Raw genomic sequence first — 14415 nt, 5'->3', positions numbered from 1 at the left:
CAATACAGAACTGAGGGTTTTCCATCCTTATGTGCCATTAGCTGATGCCAAAACTGAAGATTGTCTTGTCATCTTCCCTGTGGTTCTCTCTCTGAGTGAATAAATTCCCATAACCGGGTCTGAGTGTGACCCTCCGGAACCCACTTCCAGGGAAGGGCGAGGCCGTCTGCCGCTGACCAAGGGTTTTTCCTTTCTGCTGCTAAACATGCCAGTTGGGAATAAGAAGCAGGCCAGTTAGTGTTATTCATTCATTCCATAAAGAAGCCAGTCATTCAAGAAGTCCAGGCTAAGCCTCCACAAAGTGCCAGGACCCCCCTGAACCTCTCAGAAGGTGATGAGAACTTGTCCTGCCCCCAGGGACCCCAGCAGGGAAAGAGCTGCAGTGGGGTATGTGGTCCCTCTCCTATGACTTGAACCAGCACTTCTACTTTCTTGCTCCTCTTTCTTCTCCTCTCCTCCCCCTGCCCAATCCGGAAAAAACCAGAGAATGTTTCGGAATTTCCCCTTAAAGTTCCCCTCATCTCCAGTCCTTACCCATTTGGAGTTGAGGCTGATAGACATTCCTGGGATCTATTGCTCTTTCTTCTTCAGCCTCAGACAGACAGTGACTCTATTTCCAGAACACATGCCTTTTTCAAGCCCTTCACCACTGCTAAGAATTTAGCTACGATGGCTTTCAGTTAACACTTCCCAACACCCATCCCTCAAAAGGCAGAGAGCAGAGCCTGTGATGCCCATCCCCTTTCTGGCTGGTTCCCCACCTTCTCCAGCCCCCACTCCAGGTTAGGCCCTGGAGACTGAACCTGGTCAGGAAAATGTGGGCATCACTGCTGACGACCACGCCAGGCTGCAATGAGGTAAATGTGTGTGCAATGCCCCAGGCTTTCTCTGCCCCCTCATGCTGGAACCAGAAACTGCAGGCAGCTTGGATCCCTCTGTCACAGCCTGGGGGACACCCATCAGAGAAAGGCCCACAGACCTTCAGTGATCTTTGCCTGGGCGAGAAATACAAATTTCTTATGTTAAACAACGGATCTTTGAGATCAGTGACGAGGAAAAGCGTTGCATAGAACTCTTAACCCCTTAAAAAGCAATGTTGTGGCCGGACCAGACCGTACGGTTATTACTACTGCAAGACACCCTTCAGCCATGATCATCAGAAAAATGAGAGAATAAGGTTTTATTACTCACAGGACCTGGAAGTTACACGGCGCACCTGGGACCCCACAGGGAGGTTGGGGTAGAGAGAAAGCTGGAGCTGTCGGGTCTGGGGTTCTGCTTTTATTGGGGTTGAGGGTGGGGGCCTAAGGTTTTGTGTGCTCACTCTTTGCTGGTGAATTTAAACCGTGTGAGTGGCACTGTAAAGTGCTGAAAGAGGAAAAACAAGTGGTCCCGAAGAGTCAAATTAACCCAAATCTCCAATGCAAAGGAGCCTTAGAGGGGAAGCAATATGGCCCTTTATATAGTCATGTGGCTGGCAAGGTGTTTATTCTAGATAGCCGTCTTTGAAGCAGGTGCCTGGCAGTCAGAAAATATCAGGCACTAATCAAAGGTTGTCAGGCCCCAGGCAAAGGTCACCAGGCACTTAATTTACAAAAAACCAAACAAATCCCGAAACAACTGTCAGGATGTTACGGAACCGAGGTCCGGTTGCTTGCCACTTAAAAGGCCATGAAGAGGAGAGGTTGGTGGAGAGCTTGCTTTCTGTTGGATGCTGGCAACGGGGTGGGGGTAGGGTGCAGAGGGCAGACACCTGTCCAGCAGACAATCAGGTATACGCTTTTACAGAGAGAGGGAGAGGGCTACATGCAGAAACTGCACTGTCAGCTCTCAGAGTCATCTTGAAATTGGTCATTGGTGGTCTTACCAGCATCACCTGGATTGTTTTAGGTACAGTTTATCTTTTGTAGTCAAGAGAGAGTTTTTCCAGTAATCATGTGTGGATGTGAGTGTTGTACCATGGAGAAGGCTTGAACGCCAAAGGATTGATGCTTTTGAAGTGTGGTGCTGGAGAAGAGTCTTGAGAGTCCTTTAGACCACAGGGAGATCAAACCAAGTCAGTCCCAAAGGAAATCAACCCTGAAGGTTCATTGAAAGGACTGATGCAGAGGTTGAAGCTACAATACTTGGGTCACCTGGTGCCAAAAGCTGTTCAGTTCAGTTTAGTAGCTCATTCGTGTCCGACTCTTTGCGACCCCATGGACTGCAGCACGCCAGGCTTCCCTGTCTATCACCAACTCTCATGGCTTACTCAAACTCAAGTCCATTGAGTCGGTGACGCCATCTAACCATCTCATCCTCTGTCATCCCCTTCTTTCCTGCCTTCAATCTTTCCCAGCATCAGGGTCTTTTCAAATGAGTCAGTTCTCCGCATCAGATGGCCAAAGTATTGGAGTTTCAGCTTCAGCATCCAATATTCCAATGAATATTCAGGACTGATCTCCTTTAGGATGGACTGGTTGGATCTCCTTGCAGTCCAAGGGACTCTCAAGAGTCTTCCCCAACACCATAGTTCAAAAGCATCAATTCTTCGGTGCTCAGCTTTCTTCACAGTCCAACTCTCACATCCATACATGACCACTGGAGAAACCATAGTTTTGACTAGATGCACCTTTTTTTGGCAAAGTAATGTCTCTGCTTTTTAATATGCTGTCTAGGTTGGTCATAAATTTTCTTCCAAGGAGCAAGCCTCTTTTAATTTCATGGCTGCAGTCACCATCTGCAGTGATTTTGGAGCCCTCCAAAATAAAGTCTCTCACTGTTTCCATTGTTTTCCCATCTATTTGCCACTAAGTTATGGGACCAGATGCCATGATCTTAGTTTTCTAAATCATGAGTTTTAAGCCAACTTTTTCACTCTCCTCTTTCACTTTCATCAAGAGGCTTTTTAGTTCCTCTTCACTCTCTGCCATAAGGGTGGTGTCATCTGCATATCTGAGGTTATTGATATTTCTCCTGGAGATCTTGATTCCAGCTTATGCTTCTTCCAGCTCAGTGTTTCTCATGATGTACTCTGCATAGAAGTTAAATAAGCAGGGTGACAATATACAGCCGTGATGTACTTCTTTCCCAATTTGGAACCAGTCTGTTGTTCCATGTCCAGTTCTAACTGTTGCTTCTTGACCTGCATACAGATTTCTTAGGAGATATTTCTGGTATTCCCATCTCTTGAATAATTTTCCACAGTTTGTTGTGATCCACACAGTCAAAGGCTTTGGCATAGTCAATAAAGCAGAAATAGATGTTTTTCTGGAACTCTCTTGCTTTTTCAATGATCCAGCAGATGCTGGCAATTTGATCTCTGGTTCCTCTGCCTTTTCTAAATCCAGCTTGAATATCTGGACAGTCATGGTTCACATACTCTTGAAGCCTGGCTTGGAGAATTTTGAGTATTACTTTGCTAGCATGTGAGATGAGTGCAATTGTGTGGTAGTTTGAGCATTCTTTGGCATTGCCTTTCTTTGGGATTGGAATGAAAACAGACCTTTTCCAGTCCTATGGCCACTGCTGAGTTTTCCAAATTTGCTGGCATATTGAGTGCACCACTTTCACAGCATCATCTTTTAGGATTTTAAATAGCTCAAGAATTCCATCACCTCTACTAGCTTTGTTCATAGTGATGCCTCCTAAGGCCCACTTGACTTTGCATTCCAGGATGTCTGGCTCTAGGTGAGTGATCACACCATCATGATTACCTGGGTCGTGAAGATCTTTTTTGTATAGTTTTTCTGTGTATTCTTGCCATCTTCAGTGCTGAATATTCATTGGAAGGACTGATGTTGAAGCTGAAGCTCCGATACTTTGGCCATCTAGTGGGAAGAGTTGACTCATTTGTAAAGACCCCGATGCTGGAAAAGATTGAGGACAGGAGGAGAAGGGGACAACAGAGGATGAGGTGGTTGGATGGCACCACCGACTCAGTGGACATGAGTTTGAGTAAGCTCCAGGAGCTGGTGATGGACAGGGAGGCCTGGGGTCGGAAAGAGTCAGACAGGACAGAGCGATGGCACTGAACCATTATATACTGACTCAGAACCATTTCAGGCAACATCCATCTTGAAGATACTAGGCTTTGAAGAGCTAGACCAGTGTGAAGTGCTGACCACCAGATTTGTCCCCACCAAATTCCTACACTGAATCCTGACCTTCGTTAAGACCTCAGGATGGCTTTGGGAACACAGTCTTTATGGAGGTGATGAGTTAGGATAAGGTTATTAGGGTGGGCCTAATGCAGGATGACTGGTGTCTTCAGAAGAAGCAGAAGTTTCGACAAAGACACACATCTTCACTGGGGGAATTAAACATGAAGGCAGAGCTCGAGGTGGGGATGCTTCTATACACCAAGGAAGCCTAAAGATGGCCAGGATCCCCAGACACTGGGGAGAGTAAGGAACAGACCCTCCCCCACAGACCGCAGAAAGAAACCAACCTTGCTGGCACCTTGATCTTAGAGTTCGGGTCTCCAAAATGAGAGCCCAGAAATTTCTATTGCTTAAGCTACTCAGGTTGTGGTACCTGGTACAAATTCCTAGGAAACGAAAAAACCTCCAGGGATCTCTGTGGGTCCTTGCAATCCGGGGTTTGAAGACAAAGAATGCCCCCTGCCATCTCAGTAAACAGAGGATGCTGTGGTCATCAAGCCAGCAGCCGCCCCTGACAGTACCCCCGAGGGGGTTTGGGTCGGAGGGAAACAGGATATCGGCCCCAGGTAGGTAAGGTGTATATCACAGGAATGATTGCATTAAGCCCAGATTCTTGCCTCCTTTAATACATAGAAAAGTGCCAAATTCATTAACTTGAGATATCTGGTTTTCCTCTAGTTGGCAGATATCTTTTGATGTTAACTACATGGGCTCTTTTTGGGTTGTTGTTTGTTTGCCTTTTCTGCGAAAATTCCTATGTATCCTGGTTCCTCCCTTGCCCCTGAGGACAGTCTTCAGACCTGTCTGAGAGACTGTATCCAGGCTGAAGTCCTCAGTAAAGCCCCAAATAAAGCATAATTCTGAATGTTTAGGTTCCGCATCTCTTTTTTCCATCTATATTTTTGCTCCCATTGCCATTGGTTTTAGGCCTAAGTGAAGTTCAGAGGTGATGGGCTAGACCTTCGCCTTTTATTAAGCACTTCAATTTCGGAATACTGTTGTTTCAGTGGCAGGCAAACTGCCCCACCCCCGTGCATCCTGGGGGCCCCTGGTATCATGTCCAGGTCCCCGCACTCAAGGACTCTGGTGATGTCACAGACTGCCTCTCCTTTTCAATCTTTCAGGATTTTCCCTAAGAATTCAAAATTCATTGTCTGGGTTCTTGGTCAGCCTCCTTCATCCAAGGACTAATTTTAGCACTTGGAGTACATTAGTGGAAAACAAAAATACTCTCAAGGGGCTTACGTTTTGGTGGAGAGAGACGGACAGTAAAACAAAAGGCACAGTAGGTGAGCGATACACAGCTGACCCTTGAGAGACACGGCGGTCAGAGGCGCCGACCCTCGGCACAGTCACAAATGTGCACCCGACTTTACAGTTTGCTCTCGGTGTCAGCGATTCCCCGTATGTGTCAGTTCAACTAACCTTGGATTGCGTGTGACTGTAGTGCCTATTTATTGAAAAAAAAAACCCTAGTATAAGTGGAATCCAAATCCTTGTTGTTCAAGAGTCAACTGTGATTTTGAGAATGAGCTTATGGTTGCCAGGGGATGGATGAGGGGCAGGGATAGTTAGGGAGTTTGGGATGAACAGGTACACACTGCTATATTTAAAGTGGGCAATCGACAGGGACCTCCTCTGTAGCACATGAAACTCAGCTCACTGTTATGTGGCAGGCTGGATGGTGGGGGAGTTTTGGGGGAGAATGGATACATGTATATGTAGGGCTGCTCACCTGAAACTCTCACAACATTATTTATTAATCAGTTATACACCAATAGAAAATAAAAAGTTAAAAAAAGAGTCAACTGTGGAATATTAGGTGGTGATGAAGCAAGAGGGAACGAGGCAGCAGTGATGGGTGGGGATGGTGGGAGTGTCACGGGGAAGAAGGCTGCTGCTTTACACGGGATCGACTTGCTCACACGGGACAGTCAGCGCTCAGAAAAGTTTTGTGAAGCTGTTGATAATTAGAAGTGTCAGCCTATTATCAGTGGTTGCTTCCAATATCAGGATCATGGCTGAACTTTTTCTATACTCTCTGTTTCCTAATTTTTTCTTTACTCTGCTTTTTAAAGAAACTAATTTGAAAATACATTTACAAAAGGAAGTGTCAGTCACTTAATCATGTCCAACTCTTTGTAACCCATGAACTCCAGCCCATCAGGCTCCTCTGTCCATGGAATTCTCCAGGTAAGAATACTGGAGTGGGTAGCCTTTCCCTTCTCCAGGGGATCTTCCCAACCCAGGGATCAAACCCAGGTCTCTTGCAGTGAAGGCAGATTCTTTACAGTCTGAGGCACCAGGGAAGCCTACAAAAAGAAAGTTATGTAATAAATGAATTGACAGAAACCTCAATCAAATACTGTCAGGGGACCAAAAAGGGGGCGTTATCACATCCTGTAAGGATAGAAGACCCCCAGTGGGAAGAAGGGAAGACTCCTCATCCTTCCTGGTAAGGACTCAGCCCATGAAAAGCCATGGACTCTTTGCTTCCTAGAGCGCTTCCACGCTGTACACAGCCAGCGGCTCTGATGACGATTATTAAAGACTTCTGGTCCAGATGGGACTATCCAAGAGGTACCCTAGATTAGAAAAGCGGAAGTAGCTATGAGGGCGGGACCAGCTACCAAATCTGTGGGTCCCTGTGCAGAGTAAAATGCTGGATTCCAAGTCATCAACAACTTGGGACGGCTGGACAGAGCCGGAGACTAGGCTCAGCGTCCCCTGGGACTCTGCCCGGGTCACAAGCCCAGGAAGCCAGCCCTGGGCGAGGGGACAAATGCCCTGAGAGTCCCACTGGTGGCCAGCGTTACACTGGCCCACCTCTGGGCCGGCAACATAGGAGAAGAACATATCTCACAGGAGGCTGGGACGCTAGACCCCTGGACACCAGGAACAGCACTTCCGTTTTTGCCCAACAGGCCAGCAGGAGCTGCCCTTCCTCAGTGTAGGAGAGGAGGAAGGCTGGGTTTTGCATGTGATAATGACAGAGGCAGGCGTGTCAGGCCCAGCGCTTTATCCGTTATCTCTTTTATTCTCCAACAAGCCTGCGCACTGGGTACCGAAGCGACCTCTGCTTAAGTGAGGTTGCTAAGGCTCAGCGAAGTGGCGGTGGTGGGGATTTGACTCGGCCAGTCTGACACTGAAGCTTGTGTTTCCAAGTCCTCACACTTGCACTACCTTACTAGTACTAATATGTTCTCACACTAGAAGGGCCTGGGGTGGTGTGTGAGTGCCTATACCCAGGTGTGCACCAGTACATATTCAAACGCACACATATGCATATAGTTTGCCAAGTGAATTGCTTTATTCACAAGAGCCAGCCAGGGGTGTAGCTGCTGCAGTTAAACATGACTTTGGACTTGAAGAAGAGTGGAAAATGAGGAAAAATCCTGCTGTCCAAAGAAGCAGAGGAAAGGGGCCGGTATACACACCCAGGCCTTGAGCTTCTCGTTCTGCATGGAAGGTTTCTGTCTGGGGAGAGAAGGACTCCTGGCTGGTCTCTAGGGTGGGAGAGGGCTTTTCCTTCATTTGCCAAGGAACAAGGCTAGGGTAGGCAGTCGGGTGCTAGGGGAGGAAACAGCTTTTGGTGGTGAGGCTTCCAGGATGAGGGGCCCTCAGCACTGGGGGGTGGGCCCTCGGCACCGACGCTTGCTGTAGAAACGCAGCTTCTTGTTGTAGGTCTTCAGGTTTGTTGCAAAGCAACTGGCAGCTATTTTATCACATTGACACACTTGACTCTTACAGTCATCCGTGTCCTCTGAAATCACAATAAATGAACAGAATGGATGTTCGTTAATTGTCTATGGATTTCTATGGGACTTCTTGGGGGAAAGACAGCTCCTGTTCTCCCAGGGTTTCTAGTCTGGAAGAAGCACCGATGTCCAGGTATTTCTGACTGATGGGGAGACAGAACTCCTGCCCTCAGGAAGCCCACACCCGGTCTCATGGGGTACCAGCAGTCATGCCCTGGGATGCTGTGAAAAGCCTTGCTGTTAGACGCTGTCTCTTTCTTCTCCCCAGAAGGTGTGTTCAGCTCCATAGCCCCTGGCCCCTGGGCTCTGGGAATGGGTCTTGATGGGTGAAAGCCAGCCATGGTCATCCCTGCTTCCTTAGCTATGATTAGTGTCCGGGGAGCACGTGCTCTTGCCCTGACCAGTGAGCCCCAAGGGAAAGTCTGCGGGGCACTTCCAGGAAGGATGAATTTCCTCTCAAAGAGAAAGATGTGCAAAGGGAAAGCCTCTTCTGTAGAGCGACCCATAACTCTTGGAGCCCTGGACTGTGCCTTGGAATCACACTGCCAACATGGCAGCGCAGAGGCTGGGGAAGGACTGGACCCCTGGCAACACAGCAGAGGAGCGGCCCCCGCCCTGGCACTGCCCTCTCCCAGCTCTCTTACAGGAGAGTCAGACTTCCTCACTCTCTGCGCCTCTGTTAGGTGGGCATCCAGAGCCTGCGAAAGCCACAGAGCCCTGTGGCAGGTCATGATGGGAAGACATGATTTCTGATCTTAGAGACCTCAGGCTGTTGAGGAATAGCCTGTCATTTCTCAGAATCTCACTCATGGGTCAGTAGGTCTGGGGCACTAGGCAATTCCTTCCAGCCACCACCCATCTCTCTCCTCCCCTCCACAGCCAAACTTGCTCCAGAACTTTGTCTACACTCATGACCTCTCTTCACTTCCCACCCACCTTCCAGCCCGCTCTAATCTGGCTTTGCCCTCACAGATCCATGGGAGCAACTCCCGCTGAGGTCCTCAGTGGTCGTTCTGCCTCTGAACCCCAGGAGCCCGGTCAGCCCTTATCCTGGAGGACCCCTCTGTGAAGCCGGCGGCTGTTAACCCTCTCCTCCTGGCCCACCCCTCGGCCTTCTTGTCTCCTCCCTTCCTTCTCTGACTGTCCCCACTCTGTCTCCTTTCTGGGCCTTTAAACACCAGATGGGTGGGTATCTCCAACTCTCCTCTCTCTGCAGCTGCCTTCTGAATCTGTGTCCAGACGGTACCTTGAGCTGTGAGTTTTTTCACGAGCAGCCTGCTGCCCATCTCCCTGGACGTTCTGGAAGCTTCCAAACTCAACATGCTCCCAGTGGAACCCCTCCTGCTCTCTCCTACCAGGCCCTCCTCAGTTATACCACCAACGCAGTACTACAGCCAACCAACAACTCCCAGTAATCCCACCCAGTCAACCACCAAGCTCCACTGCTTCTATCTCAAAGCTGTTTTCACAGGACTTTCCACCTCTTCCATCCTGACCACCATTGCTATAGGTCAAGTTCTCCCGTCTCTTTTCTGCACGATGGCAATGGCCTTTTCCTGGCTCCCCCTTCTATGTATCTCTATCCACACTTGGCAAGAGCCTCTGAAATGCAATTCTGGGTTTTAACTCCTTTCCTTAAGGACTGTTGGAAGTTATGCCAACCTAGACAGCATATTGAAAAGCAGAGACGTTACTTTGTCAACAAAGGTCCGTCTAGTCAAAGCTATGGTTTTTTCAGTAGTTATGTATGGATGTGAGAGTTGAACCATAAAGAAAGCTGAGCGCTGAAGAATTGATGCTTTTGAACTGTGGTGTTGGAGAAGACTCTTGAGAGTCCCTTGGACTGCAAGGAGATCCAACCAGTCCATCCTAAAGGTGATCAATCCTGAATATTCACTGGAAGGACTGATGTTGAAGCTGAAACTCCAATAGTTTGGCCACCTGATGCGAATAACTGACTCATTTGAAAAGACCCTGACGCTGGGAAAGATTGAGGGCAGGAGGAGAAGGGGATGATAGAGGATGAGATGGTTGAATGGCATCACTGACTCAATGGACGTGGGTTTGGGTGGACTCCGGGAGTTAGAGATGGACAGGGAGGCCTGGCATGCTGTGGTTCATGGGGTTGCAAAGAGTTGGGCACGACTGAATGACTGAACTGACTGAACTGAACCGCTTCAGGACAAAAATCTAAGCACAACATGGCCTTGGGCACTTGACCCAGCCCCTTCCCGTCTCTCCAGCATCATTGGTCTTCACTCTGTCTCATCCTCACGTTTCCCTTCTGCAGCCCAGAATGGCTGCGGTTCCTTCTGGTCCGTTGGACTCTGCTGTGTCCTCCTGTTGGGATGCTCGCAGCTCTGATTTCCCCTGACTGCTCTCAGCCTCGAAGACTCAGTTTAGAATTCACCGTTCTCGGGGAGCTTCCTCGAACCGCAGGCTGCATGCAGAGCCCCGCCAGCTTTCTCACTTTCTAGTGGAGTCTACCGTGCTGCGTGTTGGCTTTCTTTACTTTCCAGCCCACTGTGAGATTCTTGAGGCAGGAACACTCCCTTTGTATCTACCTTTTTGCTCAGCAGAGTGCCCAGAAGGAGAAAGTGAGCCAAGGATGCTGAGAGGAGCTGAGACTGTTTCTTACCGCAGATGATTTGGTCCTCTTCATAAGTGGCATTGTATTTCAGGAACCTGGTGCGGCACCCGCGGCTCTCCAGGTTTCTGTAGCAGCACTCATGTGCCCTGCAACACCTGTGGCGAGACTGTGCTCGAGGGGCTGCCTCCCCAGGCTGCAGGGAGCCCAGGGTCCTGTGGCCTCAGGCCTGTGCTCTGGGCAGAGATCCCCGGACATTGGTACAGTCTAGAGCAGAATGTCCAAAGGTCTGGCTGCTTTTTCAGCCAGGACTTCCTGGGGTTCTGTGCAAATGGGATAACAGGAGCTTTCCCTCTCCTGGCCCCCCTGGGGCCACAAGTGGGCAGAGGGAGGGCTGGGGTGGCCTCACCGATCTGTTGCGTCCTTGGGGGTTCCTCTGCCGCGCATTCCACAGTAGCAGCCGTAGAAGCTATAATTGGTCGCAGGTTCCTTTCCTGTCGCGAACTTGATCATTTTCCGGAAATCCAGCAAACTTCCATGGACCTGCAGCAGGCCTGGAAGGACAGCCGCCGGTGATGGGGCCTGGGACCCTGTGGCCTCCCTCTGCCTCTCCCTGCCACCCCCTTGCCCTCACTTCTGAGAGAGGGCCAGATGCGGTGGGAAGGGAAGCCGGGGGCTGAGGGTGCCTCCCTCCCTGGGCTGTGCCCCTTGTGACCAGAGGTCAGGTTCTTACCGACGGCCATAATCACTGCCAGCAGCAGGAGGGTCTTCATGCTGAGGGTTCTGTGGGGGAGAAATACAGACAGACCAGCCTAGATCCTCTAACAGGCGGTCCAGTTTCTGCCCCGGCCCCTGCTGTCCTGCTCACATTCAACGATCTTGATGGAGGGAGTCTTTCAAGGAGATCACAGACACGCTCTTCCATCCCAGGCGGGGTCCGGCGTGACTGCCTTCATCGGGCACACAGGACATGTGCAGGGGGCGCCTCCCAGCTTTGTTACATGACTCACTGGTCGAGACCACCTCCCCCCACGATACACTGCTGAGACCGCCATGCTCCTCACCCTCCTGAGAGTTCCTGGGGGGCTGTGACCTGGACACCCTGCCGAACTGGGAGATCCCAGAGTTCGTAGGCTGTGTGTCCCCCAGCATACGTAGCTTGCTCACCCCCACACTGGAGTCAGGCTTGGGAATTCCGCCCATGGGGTCGGATCTGCAGTGGTTTTCTCCAGAACCAAAGCAGCACCACCTCTTTCCCCTTACACTTGTACACAGAACACACACCTACTCGTGCACACTTGCACGTGTACACACACACACTCTATGCTCATCTGCTCGTGCGGACATCACTCCACATAATCTAATCACGTTCCCACGCAACACGCCTGTGCACAGAGCCCCTCTTGTCATACCAGACCAGGCGCGTGCAGGCTCGTGCTCGTGGGCGCCTGCATGTGCACACACTCACGTACACACACAGGACACAGCCACTCATCAAGGCGGGCAGTCGCCAGGGACTGAGTATTTGTTTCTGGCTATCTATTTCCCAGAGGATCTCAGATTGACTTCTCAAAGTGACTGCCTTGTCTATTCTGAACTCTAGTTAAACAGCTGAGCCCTCTGGGAGCTTGGGGTTTGGTGGGAAAGGGGATGGGATGGGGATAACGCCAGTTACTGGACTAAGAGTTTGGAGGCCTCAGCCCCTAGACAATCCTCTTTTTTCTTCTTATCAGCCGCCAGGACAGAGCTGAGGATAGAAAAAAGCTTATGTGCCATTAGCCGATGCCAAAATTTTAGAATATTTTGTCATCTTTCCAATGGGTCTCACTCCTGAGTGAATAAATTCCCATAATAGAGTCTGGGTATGACCTTCCTGAACCCACTTCCAGGAGAGGGCAATGGCCATCTGCTGTTGAACAAGGTGTTTTGTTTTTTTTTTTTTTTGAATATGCTATTTGGGAATAAGAAACAGGGCATTTACTGGTATTCGTTCATTCCATAAACCTGCCATTCACAGGAAGCACATTCTAAGCCTCAGAGAAGTCTGAAGAATCATGGAAACCTCTCAGGAGATGGTGAGAACTTGTTCAGCAGGAAAAGGACCGCAGCGGGGCAGATGGTCCCTTCCCCAGACTTAGGACAGTGTTTCTAGCCTCTCTTCTTGCTCCTCTTTCTTCTCCTCTCCTCCCCACCCCCATCTGGAAGAAGCCAGAGACTGTCCCGGTATTTCCCACAATCCCAGAAATACTGCCAACTTCATCCCCAGTGCTTGCCTGTTTGGAGATGGGGCTGACTGCTCTCTCTTCCTCAGCTTCAGCGAGAGAGTGATTCTAGCTTTCATTTCGAAAAGAGATGCCATTTTCCTGCCCTCTAACACTGCTAAGAATTTGGCTCCCATAACCTTCAGTTAACACTCTCCAACACACATCCCCCAAAGCCAGTGTGCCAAAGCTATGGTGCCCATCCCCACTCAGCCTGCTCCCCCTACATTCTCCGGGTCCCCGTCCAGGTTAGACCCAGGGGACTGATTCTGGCCAGAACACGTGTAAGCATCAGTGCTGATGCCCACCGCCAGGCTGCAATGAGGTGGAAGCCATATGCAGTGCCTCAGTCTTTCTCCACCCCTCCTGGCGGAACCAGAGACGGAGGCAGCCGGGATCCCTCAGTCACTGGAGGACACTTCGTTGGACACCTTGGAGGACACCTATAGGAGAGAGCTCTGCAGACCCTCAGTGGTCTTTGCCTGGGCGAGAAATACAAGTTGCATGTGTTAAGCCACTGATCACTGAGATCAGTGACTAGCACAACCGTTGCATGGCGATCCTAACCCCTCAGTAACCAGCGTGGTGGCTGGACCAGACAGTAGGGTTGTTACTACTGCCAGAGGCCCTTCAGCAATAATCAGCAGAAAATTTTGAAAGAATAAAGGTCTATTACTTACAGGATCTGGAAGTTACACGGCGCACCTGGGACCCCACAGCAGGTCAGGGGCAGACAGAAAGCTGGAGATCACTGGTCTGTGGTTCTGCTTTTATTGGGGTCGAAGGCGGGGCCTAGGGTTTTGTGTGCTCACCCTTTATTGGTGAAGCTAAACCATGTGAGTGTCAGTGTAAAGCATGGGAAGAGGAACAGCAGGTGGCCCCAAAGAACCAAATTAACCAAAATCTCCAATACAAAGGCGCCTTAGTGAGGCGAGGCATATGGCCCTGGCAAGGTTGCTATAGGCATGTGGCTGGCAAGGTGTTTATTCTAGATAGCCATCACTGAAGTGGATGCCTGGCAATCAGAGGACATCAGGCACTTATCAAAGCTTGTCAGGCACTAATTGAAGGTTATCAGGAATTTACTTTACAGAAACCCAAACAAACCCCCCAAACGACTGTTAGGATGTTACGGAACCCAGGTTCCGGCTGCTCACCGCTCAGAAGCCGACAAAGAGGCGAGTTGGTAGAAAGGAAAGCTTGCTTTATTTTGGGTGCTGACATCCTGGTAGTGGGTGGCATGGAGGGTGGGTGCCTGTCCAAACGCCTGCCCTCCCCACTGGACAGTCAGGTGGTGCAGAGGATGGATGCTTGTCCAAACGCCTGCCCTCCCCACTGGACAGGCAGGTGGTGCAGAGGATGGATGCCTGTCCAAATGCCTGCTCTCCCCACTGGACAGTCAGGTGGGAGGAACGTCCATAGACAGGGGAACCCAGTGCTGGTGGTCAAGTCACTAAGTCGTGTCTGACTCTTGTGACCCCAACGACTGTAGCCTGCCCGGCTCCTCTGTCCAGAGGGATTTCCCAGGCAAGAATCCTGAAGTGGGTTGCCACTTCTTTCTCCAGAGGATCTTCCCAACCCAGAGACTGAACCTGGGTCTGCTGTATTGCAGGCGGGGAAGGGGCTACATACAGAGACAGTACAGTCAGCCCTGATGCTCGTCTCGA

General features: G+C 50.2%; 1 protein-coding gene across 1 annotated transcript; it reads right to left on the bottom strand.

Annotated features, from left to right (window-relative positions):
- Nucleotides 1–7430: 7430 nt before the first annotated feature.
- Nucleotides 7431–13529, bottom strand: LOC138433061 (phospholipase A2, membrane associated). Its single transcript, XM_069575097.1, has 5 exons — nt 13429–13529; nt 11221–11270; nt 10897–11041; nt 10539–10645; nt 7431–7905 (listed from the first exon to the last, which is right to left on the bottom strand). The coding sequence occupies exons 2-5, from the start codon at nt 11258–11260 to the stop codon at nt 7763–7765; spliced, it is 435 nt and encodes a 144-aa protein (XP_069431198.1). The 5' UTR covers nt 11261–11270; nt 13429–13529; the 3' UTR covers nt 7431–7762.
- Between the last annotated feature and the right edge of the window lie 886 nt (nt 13530–14415).

Source organism: Ovis canadensis, chromosome 2 (assembly GCF_042477335.2).
Source record: "Ovis canadensis isolate MfBH-ARS-UI-01 breed Bighorn chromosome 2, ARS-UI_OviCan_v2, whole genome shotgun sequence".
Classification (NCBI taxonomy): Eukaryota; Metazoa; Chordata; class Mammalia; order Artiodactyla; family Bovidae; genus Ovis; species Ovis canadensis.
The sequence above is the reverse complement of the archived record's forward strand: the minus strand, read 5'-3'. Positions and strand labels throughout refer to the sequence as shown.